Below are 21,750 nucleotides of genomic sequence, written 5' to 3' on the forward strand. Positions count from 1 at the left end.
TTTTCTGTAAACTTTCACCCAAACTACAAGAAACAGTTCAAAAAGAAAAGAGTTGCAAGGTAGAACCCTTATCTTCTAACTCACTAACAACAATTTCCTGTGGGTATTTCTCTTTGCTGTATGCCTCACTCGGCTGTTCGTGCTAGTTCTTTTCTGGTTATGCTTTATTTTCATTAAAAGATGCCTATTTTTGTATCTGGTTTTTACCTGTGTCTTATAAGAATCTTCTAGATGTTACAGAAGCAGCCAGATGTTTTAAAATACAGAGTGCTCATTTCAGCGACCCACATACTAAAATTGGAACAATATGGAGAAAAGTAGCATGGACTCTGCACAAGGGTGACACATAAATTTCATGAAACATTGCATATTTTTGTTTCATTTTGTATATATTTTGATCACAGTAAAACAATAAAGAGTACAACTGGAGGTATTGCGAAGCAGTTTTGTGGAATATCTCTCAGGTTTGATCGCTATTTTTCCATTTCACTGAGCTCAGCTCAAGTGATTGTAGTTCTGCCTCGAAGGATGAATTAAAGGTGAAAGTTTCTGGAAGATGAAAAGATACCATTGGCTCAGGCAAAATATAGTTTTGTTTTAGTATTATTTAAATGTTTTGTCACTATTGCTTCTTACCCACATCTTTCTCACAGAGCTAAGCCATCTCTAAGGTTTTTATTAATTCACCATGGGTTTGGTGTTTGCTTTCCAAAGACATCTCACAGCTAGTCCTCTTGAGTGGAGTCAAGAAATAGGAGAAGGAAAAGAAATAGCAAATGTTCCTTTCCTTATTATGAAATAGATTACACCTTCTTTTAGATAAGGAATGCATAGCTTGGAAAAGACATGCAATGAGGTGGAGGTTAGAGACAAGTTGGCCAGCTGATAGATGACTCGCTGGAATCTAGGTAGGGCTTCGCTTTCAACCTTGTAAACTAAGAAACCGATTCCTAGGGGAATTCAGAATACCTAAGCCGCAAAAGACTGACTATAAAAACAGATCACAAATTTACAAATTTACAATGATAAAAAGAATTATGCTACCATTTCTTGAGTGTTTTCTACATGCCAGGTATCATACTAAGTGCATTTTAGTGTTATTAGAGTGCTTTGGTTTGACCTCTTCTCTGCCACTTATTAGTATGTGGTCTTAAGCAAACTACTTAACTTTGTGAAAGTTTCTTGCCTTACTTAATAAAGTGCTCAGAAGAATGCCTAGCACATAGTTGTTGTTATGTGCCGTCGAGTCGGACCTGACTCATAGTGACCCCTCCTTGGGTTTCTGAGGCAGTATCACTACGGAAGTAGATTGCCCCATCTTCCTTCCAAGGAGTGGCTGATGGATTTGAACCGCCAGCCTTCTGGTTAGCAGTCAAGTGCCTTAGGAACTACACTACCAGAGCTCCTAGCACATAATTAGCATTCTATAATTATTTGCCATTAATAATAATTCTCTCAACAGTCCTAAAAGGTGGATATCATTATTATTCCCTTTTTGCAGGTGAGAAAATGGAGTGTTTCAGATGTTAAGTAACTGCTTAAGGTTAATAGGTAGTAAGTAGACAATAGAATTGAATTATAATATAATATAGAATATATTCTCTCTATATATTCTATTATATATGTTAACATATAATATAAAATAGAATATAATTAGGACAAGGAATGAGAATCAATTGTTGAAGGTACCAGGCTAAGAAAGCACTCATATTTACCTTTCCAGCAATGTCTTTCTAATGAGATTGTATCACTCAAAGTCTGTTGGCCAAGTCTCTCTTAAGAGTAGTCTTAGAAGAATATTGCCAACATTTGCCTCTGAGACATTCCTTTTTTCATAGGTAATATCCCCAACCCCCATGATTGGCATATGATTCACATTGCTCCTTAGTATCATCTATAGCAGCGCTGTCCAGTAGAACTTTCTGCAATGATGGAAATGCTCTACATATACTCTGCCCAATATAGTAGTGTATTCAATATACATTGAGCAGAGCATGGACTACCAGAAGGACCAACAAATCAGTCTTAGAAGAAATGTAACCAGAATGTTCCTTAGAAGTGAGGGTGGTGAGACTTTGGTTCACTTACTTTGGCCACATCATCAAGAAAAACTGCTTGTGAGAAAAGGGCATCCTGTTTGGTAAAGTAGAGGGTCAACAAAAGTGAGGGAAACCCCAAATGAGATGGATTGATAGTGTCCACAACAATGGACTAAAACACACCATTGATCATGAAGATGGCTCAGGACCATGCAATGTTTTATTGTTATACATAAAGTTACCATGAGTCAGAGCTAACTCAGTGGGTACTAACAGCCACCACCACAAGATCTGCATGCAGCTATTGAATACTTGAACTGTGGCTAGTGAGACCGAGGAACTTTTAAAATTGTATCTAATTTTAATAATTCAAGTAGTCATATATGCCTAATAGTAGAGTTTTGACAATACAGATCTATGGGAAAAATAATATATTTAGGTATTGCTCATCACTGAGATAGAAGCAAAGAGATCCAGTCATCTTTGTAAAAGAACATCCCACGTGAATGTCATTCAGGGACAGGGACATCCTGGCTCATTTCTTTTTTATGATAGAGATTTCTGAGGGCCAAAGATAGGCCCGTTTATTCTGAGCAATGAAAAACTCAGTGGAGAATTCTGGAAATAGGAACTTTGGAGATAGTTTGGTTCACATCTCTTGGGTAGCCATAGATCTCTTCTAGCCAAGTCTGCTCAAAGCAGGGATAACTCTGCGATTGTGAGGAGAAGAGAACAAGGTCAGAACTGAAGATAAAGAACAGCTTTGCAAATGGTGGACCCTGATTGAGAAATTCAAGCTGAAGTCCACCAACAGACCACTGCTCTTTTCCTCTTTCTTGCCAATTAGGGTAAGTGCACCTTAGTTTTTCAACCACAGGATTTTGAGTCAGAAAACCTGAGTTAAATTTCCAGCTTTGTCAACTGTGGGACTATAGGCAAACCCTTTAACCTCACTGAGTTCCCTTCCCTCACTCCTAAAATAGAATTAAAGATAGTGGGTGTCATAAATAATGCCATTCACAAAGGGTGCATGTGAAGATCAAATAAGATAATGCTTATGGGACTACTTTGTTCTGGCAATGCTTATTATGTTTATATGTAGCACCTCGGCCTTTTAAAAGTGCTTTCATAATTATTATCTCATTTTATTTTCACAACAGGTTTGTGAAGGAAGTAGGGCAGGAATTATCTGTGATTTACCATCTGTTAATGTAGACAAATGGGGCCCTTGGAAGCTGACAGACCTGCCTAAGGTTATACAGTGTGACTAGCTGTATTATGCCTGGACTCAGCTCTGAACCTACTAACTCTAATTCCAGAAAACAGCCAGTAGACACAGGCATGGTATCCAGAAGTTATGCTGCAGGACAAAAGTGGAGTGACTTCTATTCCAAAAGCAACTCAACCTACAACATGAGTTCCATGCTGAAATATACCTAACAGGAATAGAATTATCATGCTAAGGATTTTATACATATTCTTTCATTTAAGCTCTATAATAACTCTATGAGGTTGTGTGGTTATCAGCCCTGTTTTCCCTATGGGGAAACCGAGACAGACAATGGTTCAGGAATTTGTCCATAATCCACAGAGATAGTAAGTAGTGAGAGAGCCTGGATCCAAACCCAGGTCGCTCAACCTCCAGAGCTCATACTGTTAACCACTATGCTTTGATGTTTCCTGAGGTCACAAAATTATACCATTCTGAAGCCATTTTATAGGAACAGATATTGAGACCTGTGTGTGGCATTTAACCCCAAACTCTACTTTCAGAACCACTGAACAGAAATCTACTCTCCCGAAAATGTTTATCTAGGAGGCTGGTTTCCAGCTTACTAGGCAATTTGGCATTGAGGCCTTTTCTCATAAACATTTACAAATATTCTGCTCTGTAATGAAGTTAATCAGTAAACCGCACAACCTCTGGCCTCTGTCACTCCTCACTTGGTCTCATTTCCAGTTGCTGTGAATAAGCTAAGAATGGTGATGCAGTTTCAGGAGCTAGAAAATCCAATTCAAGGTAGTCCTCGTCACAGCCACACAATGTCAGAATTCATCATGGAAATGATGGGCACGAAGCCTGCTAAAGGTAGGACACAGGTGCCCTGGGCCTGGCTCCCACAACTGGACTGAGGAGCTCTGGGGGCTTCTGTTTGCTGTTACAGCAACAGAGCTCTGTCAAAGATGGCTCCAACAGACTCAAAGATGGAGAGAGACATTGGGTGATTTTCATAGGGTTCTTAGAAAGTGAGAAGGACCCCTGGGGGTGCAGTGCTTAAGCACTCAGCTGCTAATTGAAAGGTCAGTGATTCCAACCCACCAGCAGCTCTGAGGGAGTAAGATGTAAAGACTTACAGCCTTGGAAACCCCGAGGGGCAGTTCTATTCTGTCCTACAGGGTCACTATGAGTTGAAATTGACTGGATGGACATGAGTTTGGTTTTTTCTTTTTCTTTTTTTGGTTTCAGGAAGTATCTCATTGGGATTAAATTGGTGTGAGTTTTTCCTAAAATTTGTCATTGGACATTATGTCAAATTAACATCATGCTTTCAAGTGAAACATTAGGCAGCTCTAGCATTCATGCTTATGGACACTTGAACAAGCATTTAAAAACCAAATTTTCCATTCACTTCAAGTGAACAAGCATTTGTTAATTTAAATAATTTTAAATTATTTAGTGTAGTATTTTAAAAACTGTAAGTCTCAGACCTCAGTGGGTCAGGAAATCTATCTCATGGTTTGTGGCTGGGATTAACAACAAAAATAGAATAGAATAGAATAGAAGTGAGAAGTGCACCTCGAGAAGTATGCATAAGAATTATTTCATGGAAGTTTTGTTTCAGTTACATATGTGTGTGTATGTAGTCATCATTTAATATGTGTTTCATACTATGGGTAGTGGTTTTAAAAAGGGGATTGGGAAAGATCAATTTAATGAGCTAGTTTCATAGCACATTTCTCCCAATAGTCCATGGCAAATCAGTGGAATGCAGAGCTCAGTTTTAGGCCTACACAATTTGTTTTCTCTGATTTAAAACATAGTTATAATTGAAACAGAATAATACTGTCTATTTTAATATTGTACTCAAAACAGAAACTCACCTTTTAAGTTTCCAGATAAAGGGGAATTATTAGTCATTTTCACAATAATTACAAATTTAAACATTCTTGACCAAAGACTTGGCAGCTAGGCATTTTATTTAAATGTGATGCTTAAAAGTGACAGGCATTTGTGTGCCTAACCCAAGCAATGGTATTTTCAATCACCTCATATGCATGTGAGAGCTGGACAATGAATAAGGAAAACCAAAGAAGAGTTGATGCTTTTGAGTTGTGGTGTTGGCAAAGAATGCTGAAAGTACCATGGACTGCTAAAAGAACTAACAAGTTTGTCTTGGGAGAAATGCTGCAGGAATGCTCCTTGGAAGTGAGAATGGCTAGACTTCATCTCCCCTACTCTGGTCATGTTCTCAGAGTGGACCATTCCCTGGAGAAAGATATCATGCTTGGTAAAGTGGAGGGTCAACAAGAAAGGGGAAGGTCCTCAACAAGATGGACTGACACAGTGGCTGCAGTGATGGGCTCAGGTATGGCAAAGATCGTGGGGCTGGCACAGGACTAGGCAGTGTTTCGTTCTGTTGTACATAGGGTCGCTATGAGTGGAGATGACTTGATGGCACCTAACAACAACAACAACACTGCATTTAGAATTGGAATTGTTTAGAAGGCTGGGGAACCAAATTTTCCATTCATTTCAATTGAACAAGCATTTATTAAACATTTGCTTTGTATCAGGCATACTGTCAGGTGCCAGGAATGAATAAAAGAGGGAATATAAGCTATTATTTTCCCAGAAGAGTTCTCAGACTAACCACAACAATAACAGAAATGGATAGTATCTTTATAGTGTGTCAGTCATGATGCCTTTTATATTCATTGTCTTAGCTCATCCTTACTACAACCTCTTACGCAGGTACTCTATCAGTCCAGCTTTGTAGATGGAGCAACAGAGACTTAAAGAAGTTCCATGTCTTTCTGAAATTCTCACAACTAGGAAGTTTCAGGATGAATTGAATCCAGATTTGTCCAACTAAGTTGAGCCCACTTAATAACAGGTATCTTGTACCAATTCAAATTTAGCATGGAAGATAAGTATGTAAACAAATAAAACAGTTCTACATGCTTCTGAAAGTGCTATTTAAAACAACAACAACAAAAAAAAAAACCTCACTGCTGTTGAGTTAATTTGACTCATAGCGACCCCTCCATGGGTTTCTGATGCAGTATCTCTACAGAAGTAGATTGCCCAATCTTCCTTCTGAGGAGTGTCTGGTAGGTTTGAGCCTCCAGTCTTCTGGTTAGCAGTCAAATGCTCTAGGCACTACACCACCAGAGCTCTATACCAAAAAACAAAAACCAAACTCACTGCTGTTGAGTCCATCCCGACTCATCGTGACCCCCTCCTTGGGTTTCTGATGCAGTATCTCTATGGAAGTAGATTGCTTAGTCTTTCTTCCAAGGAGTAGCTGGTGGGTTTGAACCTCCAGCCTTCTGGTTAGCAGTCAAATGCTTTAGGCACTAAGCCAGCAGAACTCCTACCAGCTCTATATTACTGTTGTTATGTGCCTTTGAGTCAGCCCCGATTCATAGCAACCCCTCCTTGGATTTCCGAGGTGATATCACTACGGAAGTAGATTGCCCAACCTTCCAAGGAGTGGCTGGTTGGTTTGAACCACCAGCCTTCTGGTTAGCAGTCAAGTGCCAGCTCTATAACCAAGAAAAACCAAACTCACTGCTGTGGAGTCAGATCCAACTCATAGAGACCCCTCCTTGGGTTTCTGAGGAAGTATTACTATGGAAGTAGATTGCCCAACCTTCCTTCCCAGGAGTGGCTGGTGGGTTTGAACCGCCAGCCTTGTGATTAGTAGTCACATCCCTTAGGCTCTATGCTACCCTAGAGATTAATTCCACCTGTGGGAACTGGATCAGGATTCAGAGGAGGTAAGCAGCTGACAAGGCAGGGAAAGGCATCAACATTACAAAGGCCAGGCCCCAGGACTGGCAACTGCTTTACAAAATGAAGCCCATTGAGCTAGTCTAGAAACTATGGATTAGGAAATAGGGAAGGCACAGAAGGCAATTTTTCCATTCACTTTGATTCAATGAACATTTATTAAACATTTACTATGGTCAGCATTGTGCCAGGAATTTAAAAAAAAAAAAAAAATAGGAGATAACCTAGGCACTTTCTCAGGTGCATGAGAAACTGAGATCATGGAAATGTGTCATTCTTACTGCATGAAACAGATTCTCCCATTTGGGTATGAAGTAGTTCTAATCACAAACTCCTTACAGCTGCACCATCTAATATGGTAGTCACTAGCCATATGTGACTATTTAATTTTAAAATTTTATTTGAAATTAAATAAAATTTAAAATTCAGTTCTTCAGTTACACTAATCACATTTCAAGTGCTCCATATCTCCATGTGCTTGTTGTTTTTAGCTGCCTCAACTCAAGGCAACCCCCTGGTTGACAGAACAAACTGCTGCCCAGGCCTGCATCATCCCATGAGCGGTTGCAGATCAGACTGTTGCAGACTAGATGCTTTACAGGGTTTTCAATGGCTGATATAGGGAAGTAGATGGCCAGGTCTTTCCTCCTAGTCCATCTTAATCTGGAAGCTTTGCTGACTCCAGTTCAGCATTATAGCAACATGTAAGCCTTCACTGACAGATAAGTGGTGGCCATGTTTGAGGCTCATTGGTTGGGAATTGGATTAGGATCTACTGCATGGAAGGCAAGAATTCTACCATTCGACCACCACTGCCCTTCCCACATGGTTGTTGTTGTTGTGTGCTGTCGAGGCGGCCCCGACTCATAGTGACCCCTTCTTGGGTTTCTGAGGCAGTTATCACTACGGAAGTAGGATTGCCCAACCTTCCTTCCGAGGAATGGCTGGTGGGTTTGAACCACCAGCCGTCTGGTTAGCAGGCAAGTGTCTTAGCCACTATGCTACCAGAGCTCCCACGTGGTTAGTAGATACCATATTGTCCAACATAGGTACAGAATACTTCTGTCATCTCAGAAGCTTCTTATAGATAGCACTGCTTTAGAGAATCTACTGAAACTTGGAGAGCTCTATCCAGAAGAACTTTGCTTTCCATGTCAGCAGTTCTGATCCTCCCTTTGAGCCCATCCATAGGTGTCCATCCAGGAACTCTCCCCTAAACCATCATGGAGACTTTCTGCTCATAAAGGAATTCAAAATCTCTCATTTCTTTGTTGACTGATTCCTTGGATGAACTTATAAATCCAAATCTTAATATATATTTTTCCATTTGAATTGTCTTAAAATAGAAATAAATCAACCTTTTCAGGAAGCATACTCTAGCCATTAAAGTTGATCTATCCTTCACTGGCTCTCAGTTAGAGAATAGTCTGTATTTATTTATTTGTCACATCCCTCCTTCCCAGCACACACACAGGGAAAGACTGAGGCCTTTTCTGTCTGTCTTGTTTGTAGTTGTATCCTCAGAGTCTAGTGTTGTTGTTGTTGTTGTTATTTGCCATCAAGTCGGCCCCGACTCATAGCGACCCCTCCTTGGGTTTCCGAGGCAGTATCACTACGGAAGTAGGATTGCCCAACCCTCCTTCCGAGGAGTGGCTGGTGGGAGTACCCAGTAAATAGTAAGTGCTCAATGTACATTTATAAATGAAAGAGCTTTACACCCTTTAAACCCTTGTGTCATTAAAACAGACTGATACATGTTAGTAGTTACTAATTAACTATCATCAAAATCAAGGCATTGCTGGGTTCTTTAGGAAGCATCATGTCTTTTTATGGCACTTGACTTATTGAGCCTTTTTCTCAAAATTGCATTTTATACTCACAGCTACCTCATGAGCTAGCAAAACTGGATGTCCCATTTTATAGAAGAAACTTGAAACATACAAAGGTTAGGCAATCATCGAAGGTCTCACAATAAATTAATTAGAGAAGTTGTTCTAATCTCACAAATTTGGATTATGTCAGCCATGCTGATTCTTTGATTGTAAGTTGCCTGTACATTTATTTTCTCTACTGTGTGGAGACATGTGGAGGACACTGTGAAATACTAGAAGAGAGTGTGCTTTGGGAATAAAAGCATTACTTTAATAAAATCTTGTATTGCTCATATACTCTTACCATGTTTTGTTGTTATTTTATCTATATCTTTGTAAAAGCTTTTCACTGTAATCTAGGTAATTTCAAAGGGAGACCTGACATTGTTAGAATCAGTATCTGACTTGAGTTGGGGGCCCCATTATATCTCTTGATTATGAAAATATTTGTTTTGTTGAAATGATGCTCAAACACCTTAGAATTGTCATTATCCAGGAAGGAAAAAAAAGAACTGCATAGGTGCTTGGGTTCTACAGAGTTCAAGTTCTATCATTAATTGACTGTTTGACCTTGGGCAAATTATTTAACCTTTCTAGATCTGTGGGCAGTGGGTAGAGAGATGTGGGGTTAGGGAAATTCAGAGGGTAAGACATGCTGGAGGACAAAAGGTAGGTATCAGTGAAACTAATGTTTTGTTTTTTATTCTTTTCATTCCTATTCACTTCAGAAATTCTAGTCATATTTGCTTATGAAATAGATCAGAATTTTGCTTATACTTTATATTTTCTTTTGTCTCTAATGGTCCCATATTTTTGTTCCATTTTGCAGTCACAAGACAAAGCACTATTGTCAAAATTTTTGTTTGTCTGATGCACTGCTTTGATGCTGATTTTATATGGATAAGCCATGCATGAAAAAGAGGAAATGGATTTCCACAGATACTGTATTCTTTGTGCTCTGTCAATCATTTCCTGGGTCAACGCAGAAAGCATGTTTTCAGAAAACATCTAATATGTACATATTCCATTTTGTCATTGTAGCAAAGCCCTGAATTCTAATGCCCATAAGCTATTAGTCACATATTTATGAAGAATTTATATATAAAAAATGAACCATAAGATCATCTGGCATAGAGTCTTATTTTTACAGATGAGCAAAGGGAGGCCCAGACAAGGTGGGTAAGTAATGTTTTTTCAAGGCTATGTAGCAAGGTTCAGAACCAGGACTCTTGGCAACCTGGGAGTCAGACAAGTTCAAATCTCAGCTACTTAGGTAGGCAAAGTTGCCTACTTTCTCTGTGGTTCAAGGTTATGGTTGTTAGGTACTAGCCAGTTGGCTCCAATTCATGGCGACCCTATGTATAACAGAATGAAACATTGCCTGGTCCTCGTAATTGCCAGCCTTGCAATCCTCGGTATGCTCAAGCCTGTAGTTGCAGCCACTGTGTCAATCCATCTCATTGAGGGCCTTCCCCTTTTTCGTTGACCCTCCACTTTACCAAGCATGATATCCTTCTCCAGGGACTGGTCCCTTCTGATAACATGACCAAAGTAGGTGAGATGATGTCTAGCCATCTTGCTTTCAAGGAGCATTCTGGCTGCCCTTCCTCCAGGACACATCTGTTAGTTTTTCTAGTAGTCCAAGGTACTTTCAGTATTCTTTGCTAACATCACAACTCAAAAGCATCGATTCTTCTTCTGTCATTCTTATACATTGTACAGCTTTCACATGCATATGTGGTGACTGAAAATGCCATGGCTTGGGTTAGGCTAACCCTAGTCTTCAAAGAAACATTTTAGCTCTTCAGCACTTTAAAGAGGTCTTTTACAACAGATTTGCTCAGTACAATATGATATCTCTTTTCTTGACCACTGCTTCCATTGCTGTTGATTGTGGAAACAAGTAATATGAAATCTTTGACAACTTCTATCTTTTTTCCATTTATCATAATGCTGCTTATTGGTCAAGTTGTGAGGATTTTCATTTCTTTCTGTTGAGATGTAATACATACTGCAGACTGTAGTCTTTACTCTTCATCAGTAACTGCTTCAAGTCATCTTCACTTTCAGCAAGCAAGGTTGTGTCATTTGCATATTGCAGGTTGTCAATGAGTCTTCCTCCAATCCTGATGCTGTGTTCTTCTTCATATAGTCCAGCTTCCCAGATTACTTGCTCAGCATACAGATTGAATGACTATGGTGAAAGGATACAACCCTGATGCACTCCTTTCCTAATTTTAAATCATCCAGTTCCCCCTTGTTCTGTTAGAACAACAGCCTCCTAGTCTATGTACAGGTGCCTTGTGAGCACAATTAAGTGTCCTGGAATTCCCATTCTTTTCAGTGTTATCCATAATTTGTTATGATTCACACAATCAAATTCTTTTACATAGTCAATAAAAAACACAACTAAGCATCTTTCTGGTATTCTCTGCTTTCAGCCAAGATCCATCTGACATCAGAAATAATATCCCTCATCCCATGTCCTGTTCTGAATCCAGTTTGCATTTCTGGAAGTTCCCTGTCAATATACTGTTGCAACCATTTTTGAATTATCTTCAGCAAGATTTTTACTTCATGTTATATTAATGATATTGTTTGATAATTTCCACATTCTGTGGGATCACCTTTCTTTGGAATGGGTAACATGGATCTTTTCCAGTCAGTTGGCCAGGTAGTTTTCTTCCAAATCTCTTGGCATAGATGAATGAGTGCCTCCATTGTGACATCCATTTGTTGAAACGTCTCATTGGATATTCCATCAATTCCTGGAGCCTTGTTTCACCAATTCCTTCAGTGCAGCTTTGACTTCTTCCTTCAATATCATCAGTTCTTGATGGTATATCATCTCCTGAAATGGATGGACATCAACCAGTTTTTTCTGGTACACTGACTTTGTGTATTTTTTCTGTGTTCTTCTGATGTTTTCCTACATTGTTCAATATTTTGCCCATAGAATCTTTCTTTTCAATATTTTGCCCATAGAATTGCAACTTGAGGCTTGAATTTTTTCTTTACTTCTTTCAGCTTGAGAAATGCTGAGTGTGTTCTTCTATTTTGGTTTTCTTACTCCAGGTCTTTGCACATTTCGTTATAATAATTGACTTTGTCTTCTCAAGCTGCTCTTTGAAATCTTCTGTTCAGCTCTTTTATCTTGTCATTTCTTCCATTTGCTTTACCTACTCTCCATTCAAGAGTAAGTTTCAGAGTCTCTTCTGACATCTGTTGAGGTCTTTTCTTCCTTTCCTGTCTTTTTAATGACTTTTTGCTTTCTTCATGGATGATATTCTTGATGTCATCCCACAATTCATCTGGTTTTCAGTCATCGGTGTTCAGTGCATCAAAACTATTCTTTACATGGTCTCTAAATTCAGGTGGGATATGATCAAGGTCATATTTTGGCTTTTGTGACTTCTTTTAATTGTCTTCAGCTTCAGCTTGAACTTGCATACAAGCAATTGATGGTCTGTTCCACAGTCAGCTCCTGGTCTTGTTTTGACTGAAGGTATTGAGCTTCTCCATCACTTCTTCCCACAGATGTAGTCAGTCTGATTCCTGTGTATTCCATCTGGTGAAGTTCACATGTATAGCCACCATTTGTGTTGTTGAAAAAAGGTATTTGCAATAAATAAGTTATTGGTCTTGCAAAATTCTATCACGTAATCTCTGGCATCATTTCTATCACCAATGCCATATTTTCCAACTACCGGTGATTCTTCTATGTTTCTAACTTTTGCATTCCAATTATCTATAATAGTCAACACATCTTGATTGCATGTTTGGTCAATTTCAGACTGCAGAAGTTGGTAAAAATCTTCAATTTCTTCATCTTTGGCTTTGCTGGTTGGTTTGTAAGTTTGAATAATAGAAGTATTAACTGGTCTTCCTTGCAGGCATACTCATTTGTAAATGAGGATAATAATATCACTTATAGTGTATGTAATAAATGAGTACCTACAGGTGCCTGGGAGCTCTGGTAGCATAGTGCCTAAGGCATTTGACTGCTAACCAGAAGGCTGGTGGTTCAAACCCACCAGCCACTCCTCGGAAGGAAGATGGGGCAATCTACTTCAGTAGTGATACTGCCTCAGAAACCTAAGGAGGGGTTGCTGTGAGTTGTGTCTGACTCGATGGCACATAACAACAACAACAACAACAGGTGTTTGGAATAGGAAAGACTATAAAACATTGTTGACAATAATAATAATCATCATTTCAACCATCCTTTGAGTATTGAGAAGAGTGTTCTACATGTGTAGATGCATAGGTCCATAATTATTTATTGACATTTCCAAAATTCAAAAAGTTCTGAAAAACAAACTTTTTTTCCAAAAGTTTGGTACGAAACCTAACTTTAATATATGTGCGACTATGCATAGTCTTCTTTTATCCCATTTAGTGTGAATATTTTTAAATTTCACTGTGGACAGTATTGTCATGCTTGATTATGATTTCTGTCCTAGTTTTTGCTGAGACCATTAGGTAATATATAGTTAGCACTATATTGCTGTCAGGAGTCCTATGGTGCAAATGTTAAGGGCTTAACTACTAACCAAAAGGTTGATGGTTCAAACCCACCCAAACAAAAACAAAAGGAAAAAAGACCCGGTGACCTGCTCCTGAAAGGTCACAGAATTGAAAACCCAATGGAGTGGCAGTCCTACTCTGCTACACATGGGGTTCCTATTATTTAGAATGTACTTGGCAACTGCTTTTTTGTATTGCTACCCCCAGAATTCTGAATTCAAACCACATGTGGCCTCGAGGATTTCAGATGAGGAACTGTGGACCTGTATTATCCCACTCAATCCTCAGAAAAACCCTTGGTCTAGATATTTCCATCCCAAGTTTGCTGCTGTAAAAGCTGAGGCTCATGAGCAGATTAAACAATTTGCTCAAAGTCTCACTGTTCATGCAAGGTGGAGTTGCAATTTCAGTCTTCCATTGTCTCATTTGCTTTGAAGGATGAGATGCATTTGTATACTTTCCTGTATCTTGTCTATGCCTATTCATTGTTTTAGCATTTGCAGAGTTTAACTATTTCTATTTTTAAGAGAGCTAGAGTTCAATGTTTCTAATAAATAGAAGCATTTTCATAACCTAGCAGTTTTCTACTACCTAGTAGCTTTATACTTAAGGAGCTCATTTAATAATCATAACAATAAACTCATTGGCACTGAATCAATTTCAGCTCATAGTGACCAACAACCAATGTAGTGAAGAAGACAATTGCCAACCAAGAGATGCTTACCTTTGCATCCTCACAGGTCATTGCATTATAATGTGTTTCTGAGGCTTTCCATGCTGTCTCCAAGGTTATGGTTACCAATGTTTATGGAAGCAGATTGATACTTTTTTCCCCGCAGAGTGGCTGGTAGGTTTGAACCACCAACTTATTGGTTAGCAGCCAAGCACTTAACCACTGTGCTACTGGGACTCCTTAGCAATAATAATAGGAATATCATATTTTTTCACAAATAACACACACCTTCTATGTTTCTTTGCCAACTGCTGCCTCACACGTGGAGGTATTTTTGTAAATGCACTATGCTATTTTTTTTTTTTTTTTTAACAACAGCAAGTAAAAAATAATTGACATAGTGAGGCTTACAAAAATATCTCCCAGGAGGAGGGAGCAGTTGATGAAGAAAAGTAGAAGGTGCATGGTATTTGCAAAAAAATAAAGTAATTATTATTTTTATTATAATAGCTGTAATTTATTGAGCATTTCCTGTGTGTCAAGCATTTAGTAAATCTCTTGATAGACACTATCTTATTTAATCCTTACATCAATCTAATAATATAATAATATTATTATACCCTGTTTTATGAAGACAAAATTGAGATTATAAGTGTGAAGTAAATTGCCAACACGCATACAGCTACTATATCAACAGAGACGGGATTTGAACTCAGGTAGACCAATTCTAGGCCCTATTTTTTTTTTAAGTTCCTCCTTTGTTTTATGGAGACCCTAGGTAGTGCAAACAATTAATGCCCTCAGCTGCTATCTGTAAGTTTGGATGGTAGAGCTCACCCAGAGGCTTCCCAGAAGAAAGATCTGGTGATCTGCTTCTGAAAAACTGTTGTTGTTGCTGTTATGTGGCCTTGAGTCGGACCCAACTCATAGCGACCCCTCTTTGGGTTTCTGAGGCCGTATCACTAGAGAAGTAGATTGCCCAGCCTTCCGAGGAGTGGCTGGTGGGTTTGAACGGCCAGCCTTCTGGTTAGCAGTCAAGTCTCAAAAACTAGCCATTGAAAACACCAGAGCACAAGCCTCCTCTGGCCAGCTTTGTTTTATAGTAATTAAGGGAACACATAATGATTTATTTGTAGTGGTAAAAATTACAAAAAGTGAAAAGATTGTACCATAGCCCACCTTAGGAAACTATCCAACAATCCTCCTTTCTCTAGTTATCACCATCCACATTTTTTTGTATTCATGAAGAAACTTGCCTTGCATACTCACACACACACACACACACACCCTTTCACACACACATTTTAAAATACACAAGAATAAACATATTGTTCTATAGCTTATATTTTAAATAGCACCATATCATAGAACCTTTACATATCAACACCAAAAAAAAAATGTCATCAAGTTGATTTCAACTCATATAGGTCTACATCGTTTCAGACCTACATACTATTTCAAGTGTGTGGATGTTGAATAATTTAACCAGAGTCCTGTTGTTGTTGTTTGCCGTCGAGTCGGCCCCGACTCATAGCGACCCCTCCTTGGGTTTCCCAGGCAGTATCACTACAGAAGTAGGATTACCCAACCTTCCTTCCGAGTGGCTGGTGGGTTTGAACCGCCAGCCTTCTGGTGAGCAGTCAAGTGCCTTAGGCACTATGCTAGCAGAGCTCCTGCTGATGGGTATTTAAATTGTTTCCAGTTACTGACTGTTTCAAATATTGTTGCAAATGAACAATTCTGCACAAACATTTTTACATACATGTTCAAACATATCTCCCGCATAAATTTCTAGCATTAGAATTACTGGGTTAAAAGGGTATTTGAATTTCAAATGCTGAAAGATATCGTAAAATTGCACTTCAAGAATATCAGCTTTCAAACAACAAGTGTTGATGAGGAGGTGGAGAAATTGGAACTCTCATCCATTGTTCCAATTGTACAATGCTGCAGTGGTTGTGGAGAACAGTTTGCTGGTTCCTCGGAAAGTTAAACACACCTTATGTGGAAGGAAGAGTGGGCAATCTACTTCTGTAAAGATATACGGCCTTGGAAACCCAAAGGGGGTTGCTATGAGTTGGAATCAACTAGATGGCAGTGAGTTTGTTTTTTTTTGTTTGTCTGTTTATGCTAAGGAAAGAGGTGAAAACTCAGCAATGATGAGGCATTTAAATCCACCTTACCTTCATCAAACTAAGGAGCTCTGGTGGCTCAGTGCCTAAGGCATTTGACTGCGAACCAGAAGGCTGACGTTCAAACCCATGACCACTCAGCAGAAGGAAGACAGGGCAATCTACTTCTGTAAAGATTTACTGTGAACCAATTGGGGTCGCTATGAGTTGGAATCCACTAGATGGCAATGGATTTTCATCAAACTGGGAGGCGGAAAAGTTGAGCTGTGACTTGAAGATCCATGTTGGAACAAGAACTGGAACTAATGAAAAAAGAATGTAGCAATCTCAAAATAGAGCTACACAAATCTGTACCAGGAGAAGAGCAGAAATCTCCAAAGACTAAGTATTTCAAGTGATAATGCAGCATGTATACTGGGAACTGAAGAGAGAAATGCCTAATTTATATCTAGTGACTCAAGTACAAGTTAAACTGCTGAGACAGCTGAGAACCCCAACTGCAATCAAGAAAGCCTATGCCCCAGCAGGATGCATTAAAGACCTTGGGAAACACAGCACAAAACTGTACTTGATGAATTTTACTGTAACATCCAAAAGACATCCCTGTCTCCCACCAAATGGCAAAGCTCTTTCTTATACCTCATCTTCTCTTTACTGAGAGATACAAAGATTTTACCAGATAAAGCAATCCCCCAACTATGGACAGGTCATAAGAGCCATTCTTAGTGATGCTACAAACTTTCAGGAACACAACTCATGGCAGATGATTCCTGGGTATTCGCAGGCCCTCCTGAATCAAGTGAGACAGCTTTTGGAGAAACTAAGGTAAAATTTTGCCTTCACCCAACCTGCCACTACTGCTGCATTATTTGTACCAACACAATGAAAACTGGCTTTATAAGAATTAATTCAGAACATGAGGCTATGGCCTCGAGTCACCCTTCGGGCCTAGGATTGAACTCACTCCCATGGCTTAACTCTCAGCCAAACAACAGACAGGCCTACAACCTGAACACCTACACCAGGAGGATGCACTCCTTAGAGCAGTCAACCATGGGAGATCAGAAGGGCAGCATTCACGCAGGGAGAAATGTAGGGAGACAGGAATGCATAGGCAAGAAGAACACAGGGAAGGGGTAACCCTGGGAGGAAGTGGGAGGTGAGATGTTACACTGTTCGGAATGTAACCAGTGTCACAAAACAAAATGCCTATATGAACTATTGAATGGAAAAGAAATCTGCTTTATAAAATTGCCCCCCCCCCCCCAAAAAAAAAACAAACCAGAATTAATTCTGAAGAGATTTGTGATTTGCCTATAGTGATGCTGTATCTCCCTCAGTGGTTCCCCCAAGAAATAATTTAACAAACTGAAAGTGGATTTTGATTAAAATTTTTCAGAGTTTTTCAGTATGTATACAATTGCACTTATCCCCACCCCCACAAAAACCTGTTGCCATCTAATCTATTCCAAATCACATTGATTCTATAGGACAGAGTACTACCATCCCACAGGATTCCGAGACTATAAATCTTTATGAAAGCAGGCTGCCACATCTTTCTCCCTGGAGGAGCTGATGGATTAGAACTGCCAACCTTTTAATTAGCAGTCCAGCACTCAGCCACTGAGCAACAATGGCTTCTCCATTTGCACATAGGGTACCGTAATTATGTAGTTAATTTTCTAGTATGAAGGAATACCCTTCAGCTTTATATTCTGGCAAAGAATCAGATATATGCTACTAATATATTACTTAAGGTTTTTTTTTTTTAAGTTAAACAGAATTACCATCAGATTAGCCATTCCAATTCTAGGTATATGTACTGGTCCTCTAGTGCTGCTCTAACAGAAAAGTACCACAAGTGGGTGGCTTTAACAAATAGGAGTTTATTCTCTCATGGTTTAGAAGCCTAGAAGTCCAAGTTCAAAGTGCCAGCTCTAGGGGCTGGGTAAAAGTCCCTTGACCTTGCCTCAGCTCTGCTCATGGCTCACTGATGCTGGAGGTGTCTCTTAACTCAGGCAGCTGCTGCTGCTGAGGCTGACAAACCCAAGGTCTACAGGAAAAATGGCACAGTCCTAAGATTATAAAACAGCATGGCGGGCCACTAGTTCAAGTCCAGAGACATTCCTAGGATCGGCAGGAAACATAGCAGGCTGCTGAATGAACACTCGGCTACATGCAGGTCCAAGCATGCCCAAAAGCTCAGAAACCGTTCTCAAAGCTATCTTCTTGTATACTGGAAGCAGACCATATCCCTAAGGCAGCTACTCAGCTGCTGCAGTAGATTCCACCATGGAGTTGAGTACCAGTCTCAACCTGGAGAATATCTACATCCAGTTGCTCAGCCACTCAAAACCAGGCCCAGTCAAGCTGACACACAACTTAACTACCACAGTATATATCACAAACAATTGAAAGCAGAGATGTAAACAGATACATGTACACCAATGTCCATTGCAGCACTATTCACAATAGCCAAAAGTTAGAAGTAACACAAATGTCCATCAACAGATGAGTGGATAAACAAAATGTGGTATATGCATATGATAGAATACTCCTCAGCCATAAAGAGGTATGAAGTCCTCATGCATACTATGACATAGAGGAAACTTGGAAACATGCTGAGTGAAATAAACCAGATCAAAGAAGGGCAAATATGAAGTATCTAGAATAGGCAAATGCAGAGAGACAAGTGTATATTGGTGGTTACCAGGGGCTGGGGGAGGAAGGATTGAGGAATTGTTGCTTAACGGGTACTGGGTTTCCGTTTGAGGTGATGCAAAAGTTTTAGAAATAGATAGTGGTGATGATTGCATAATATGATGAACATAATTGATGTCACTGAATTGTTCATGTTAAAAAAAATGTTGAAATGGCAAATGCCTGGTTATTTATAAGGCACTCTGGTGCCAATTTGACTGCTAACCAAAAAAGCTTGGCAGCTGGAACCCACCAGCTCTTCTGGCAGGAGAAACATGAGGCAATCTGCTTCTGTAAAAATTTATAGCCTTGGAAACCCTATGGGGAAGTTCTACTCTGTCCTAAAAAACGGTTGCTATGAGTCCGAATCAACTTGATGGCAGTGGGGTTGGTTTTGCTATTTATATTTTCACTATAATAAAAAATAATTTTAAAAAAAGAATGTCTATCTTCCCAATAGTGTGAATTATCAAACTTTTAAAACTTTTGGACTTTTGAGGATGAAACAATGTTGTATTGTAGCATCAATTTGAATTTCTCTAATTAATGCAAACCTGGTCTTTTTGAATGTTTATAGAACACTTGTGTTTATATTTCTGAAAAATTCATGTCCTTTATCCTTTCTTACCCCATAGGGTTGCTGAATGTTTTCTTATTGGTTTGTGAGAGCTCTTTACATATTGATCAGAGTCTTTGATCTGTTCTCTATTTTGCAGATATTTTTCTGAGCTTATAATTAAATCTTTTTATAGTTTTTTTTTATACAAAAGTTGTTAATTTTTGTGTAGTCAAATATTTTAGTCTTAGAGTCCACACTCCTAACCATTTTGCTAAATGACCTCTCTAATTTACAGGATGATGATATTAATTTCAGTTTTTTTGTCACTTTTGTACAGGTGTACTCACAGAAGAAGCAGCAGGTCCTCTGGGACAGAATCTAGAAGTGGAATTGTATTCACAATACAGCAATGCTCAGTTTCCCCAAGTTCAGCCACAGATTTCCTCATCTTCTTATTATTCCAACTTGGGTTTCTACCCGCAGCAGCCTGAAGAGTGGTACTCTCCTGGAATATATGAACTCAGGCGAATGCCAGCTGAGACTTTCTACCAGGGTGAGACTGAGGCAGCAGAGCTTCCTGTAATCAAGAAGGCGAGGATGGGCACATCGGCAGGGAGAATTAAGGGGGACGAACTGTGTGTCGTTTGTGGAGACAGAGCATCTGGATACCACTATAATGCGCTGACCTGTGAGGGGTGCAAAGGTAAGCACCTTTTGGTTGGTAATTTTCTCCTTGGGAAGGCTTCACTACATTGGTTGTTGAAATTCCTTGAACTGGGTTCTTTCATTTTCCTTGATGACTTCCCATTTTCTCTTCTCCTCTTACCTCCTCATCTTTGTTGGGCTGTCAGAGATCTCTAGGAAAAGTCCCTTACAGTAGTACTTGGTTTGGATGTTGCTGTCTCCTATTCAGAATGTCATACTTGGTTAAGAAGAATTTGTTTAAGTGTTTGAATCTGAAAGGTTGACTGTATGAACCCACCCAGAGGTGCCTTGGAAGAAAGCCTTGACAATCAGCGTCTTCAAGGTCAGAGCCTTGAAGATGCTCTGGAGTGCAGTTCTACCCTGCAGCGCGTGGTATCTCCATGAGTCACATTTCACTGACTACAATGGGTTTGGCTTTTTGTTTGGTGGGTTTTGTGTCATTTGCTGTTTTTCTTAAAAGAAGGATAAATTACTGCAAAAAATAAAAAAAATAATAAGATAATTATAAAAAGAAGGATACATTACTGAACTCACCTCTTTAAAAAGTAAGGTCAGAGAGAGTACAATTTTATTCAACCACTATTTTAAAATACATTTTTATGTTCTTTAGTTAATTGAGAAGAAGACAGAAAGAAAAATGGAAAAAAAAAAATATTTCATTTGGCAGGGATAGAGACCTGTGGTAGGCACCCTGGAGGAAATGATAAGGAAAATGTAGTTCATTTAGAATGAATAAAATATAACACATTAAATGAAAAAGAATCAATATAAAGCCCCATGTAACTTCTCTCCTAAGAAGGCAAAAATAATAAGTTTATAAAAATTCAGAGGAAAGAACAGAGTAGACAAGTAGGATCATCTATTTATTCTTATATTTGTTAATTCAACTACCATGTCAGGCACTCTACTAACATCTGAGATTTTCAAAATAGCAAGTGTGCCTTCAGCAAAATCTGTTGGACACAGTGCCAAATTGGGGTTCCCAATGCCAATGATTGCCACAAAAATAAACAGAGAGCCCAGTCACATAAGAATGGCTCAAGGACAGGTAAAACCTTTAAAAGTTCAAATGGTCAGATTGTGTAAAACCATGTAAGTCACCTCTTGAAAACATGGTATTATTGTGTTAGACTTTTTTTTTTAAAGTAATAATAATAAAAAATGCACCAAATATAAAAACCAAAGTAGATCTATAAGGAAATTCAAGCTCTCCCTTATGACCTTCAGAAGCTCTCTCTCTCTATTTTTTCTCTCCTGTAGAGAGTCAAGTTTGAATAGACAAAAAAAAAAAAAAGGCTTATAAATTCTTTGAAGGCATAGACTTTGTCTTCTCAGCTCCATTATTTCCCATGACACTTAGCACATTGTTTGGTAGATAGTAAATATGGAATAAATGTTCTTGAATAACTTAATGAAAATCCATGTTTATTGTCGGTACTTAATTTTTCAGTCAATAAGTATAACTCCACTTTGGAAAAATATATTAACTTTTTTTTTTTTTTTTACAATACTTAATTATTTTCTACCTCC

The 21,750-nt window shown here is 38.9% G+C and overlaps 1 protein-coding gene and 1 non-coding gene across 2 annotated transcripts in view; both read left to right on the plus strand.

Annotated features, from left to right (window-relative positions):
* The first annotated feature begins 267 nt into the window (after positions 1-267).
* Positions 268-375, plus strand: LOC122150588. The gene has a single exon (XR_006163750.1). It is a non-coding gene; the product is annotated as a U6 spliceosomal RNA (small nuclear RNA).
* Positions 376-4,019: 3,644 nt separating this feature from the next.
* Positions 4,020-21,750, plus strand: part of NR1H4 (nuclear receptor subfamily 1 group H member 4) — an 89,801-nt gene continuing 72,070 nt past the window's right edge. The window contains exons 1-2 of the mRNA XM_007947203.2: positions 4,020-4,128; positions 19,853-20,218. Of these exons, the coding sequence (XP_007945394.1) occupies positions 4,020-4,128; positions 19,853-20,218 (475 nt within the window). The remainder of the gene's footprint in view (positions 4,129-19,852; positions 20,219-21,750) is intronic.

Source organism: Orycteropus afer, unplaced genomic scaffold (genome assembly GCF_000298275.1).
Source record: "Orycteropus afer afer isolate SDZICR_OR568_19922 unplaced genomic scaffold, OryAfe1.0 scaffold00177, whole genome shotgun sequence".
Classification (NCBI taxonomy): domain Eukaryota; kingdom Metazoa; phylum Chordata; class Mammalia; order Tubulidentata; family Orycteropodidae; genus Orycteropus; species Orycteropus afer.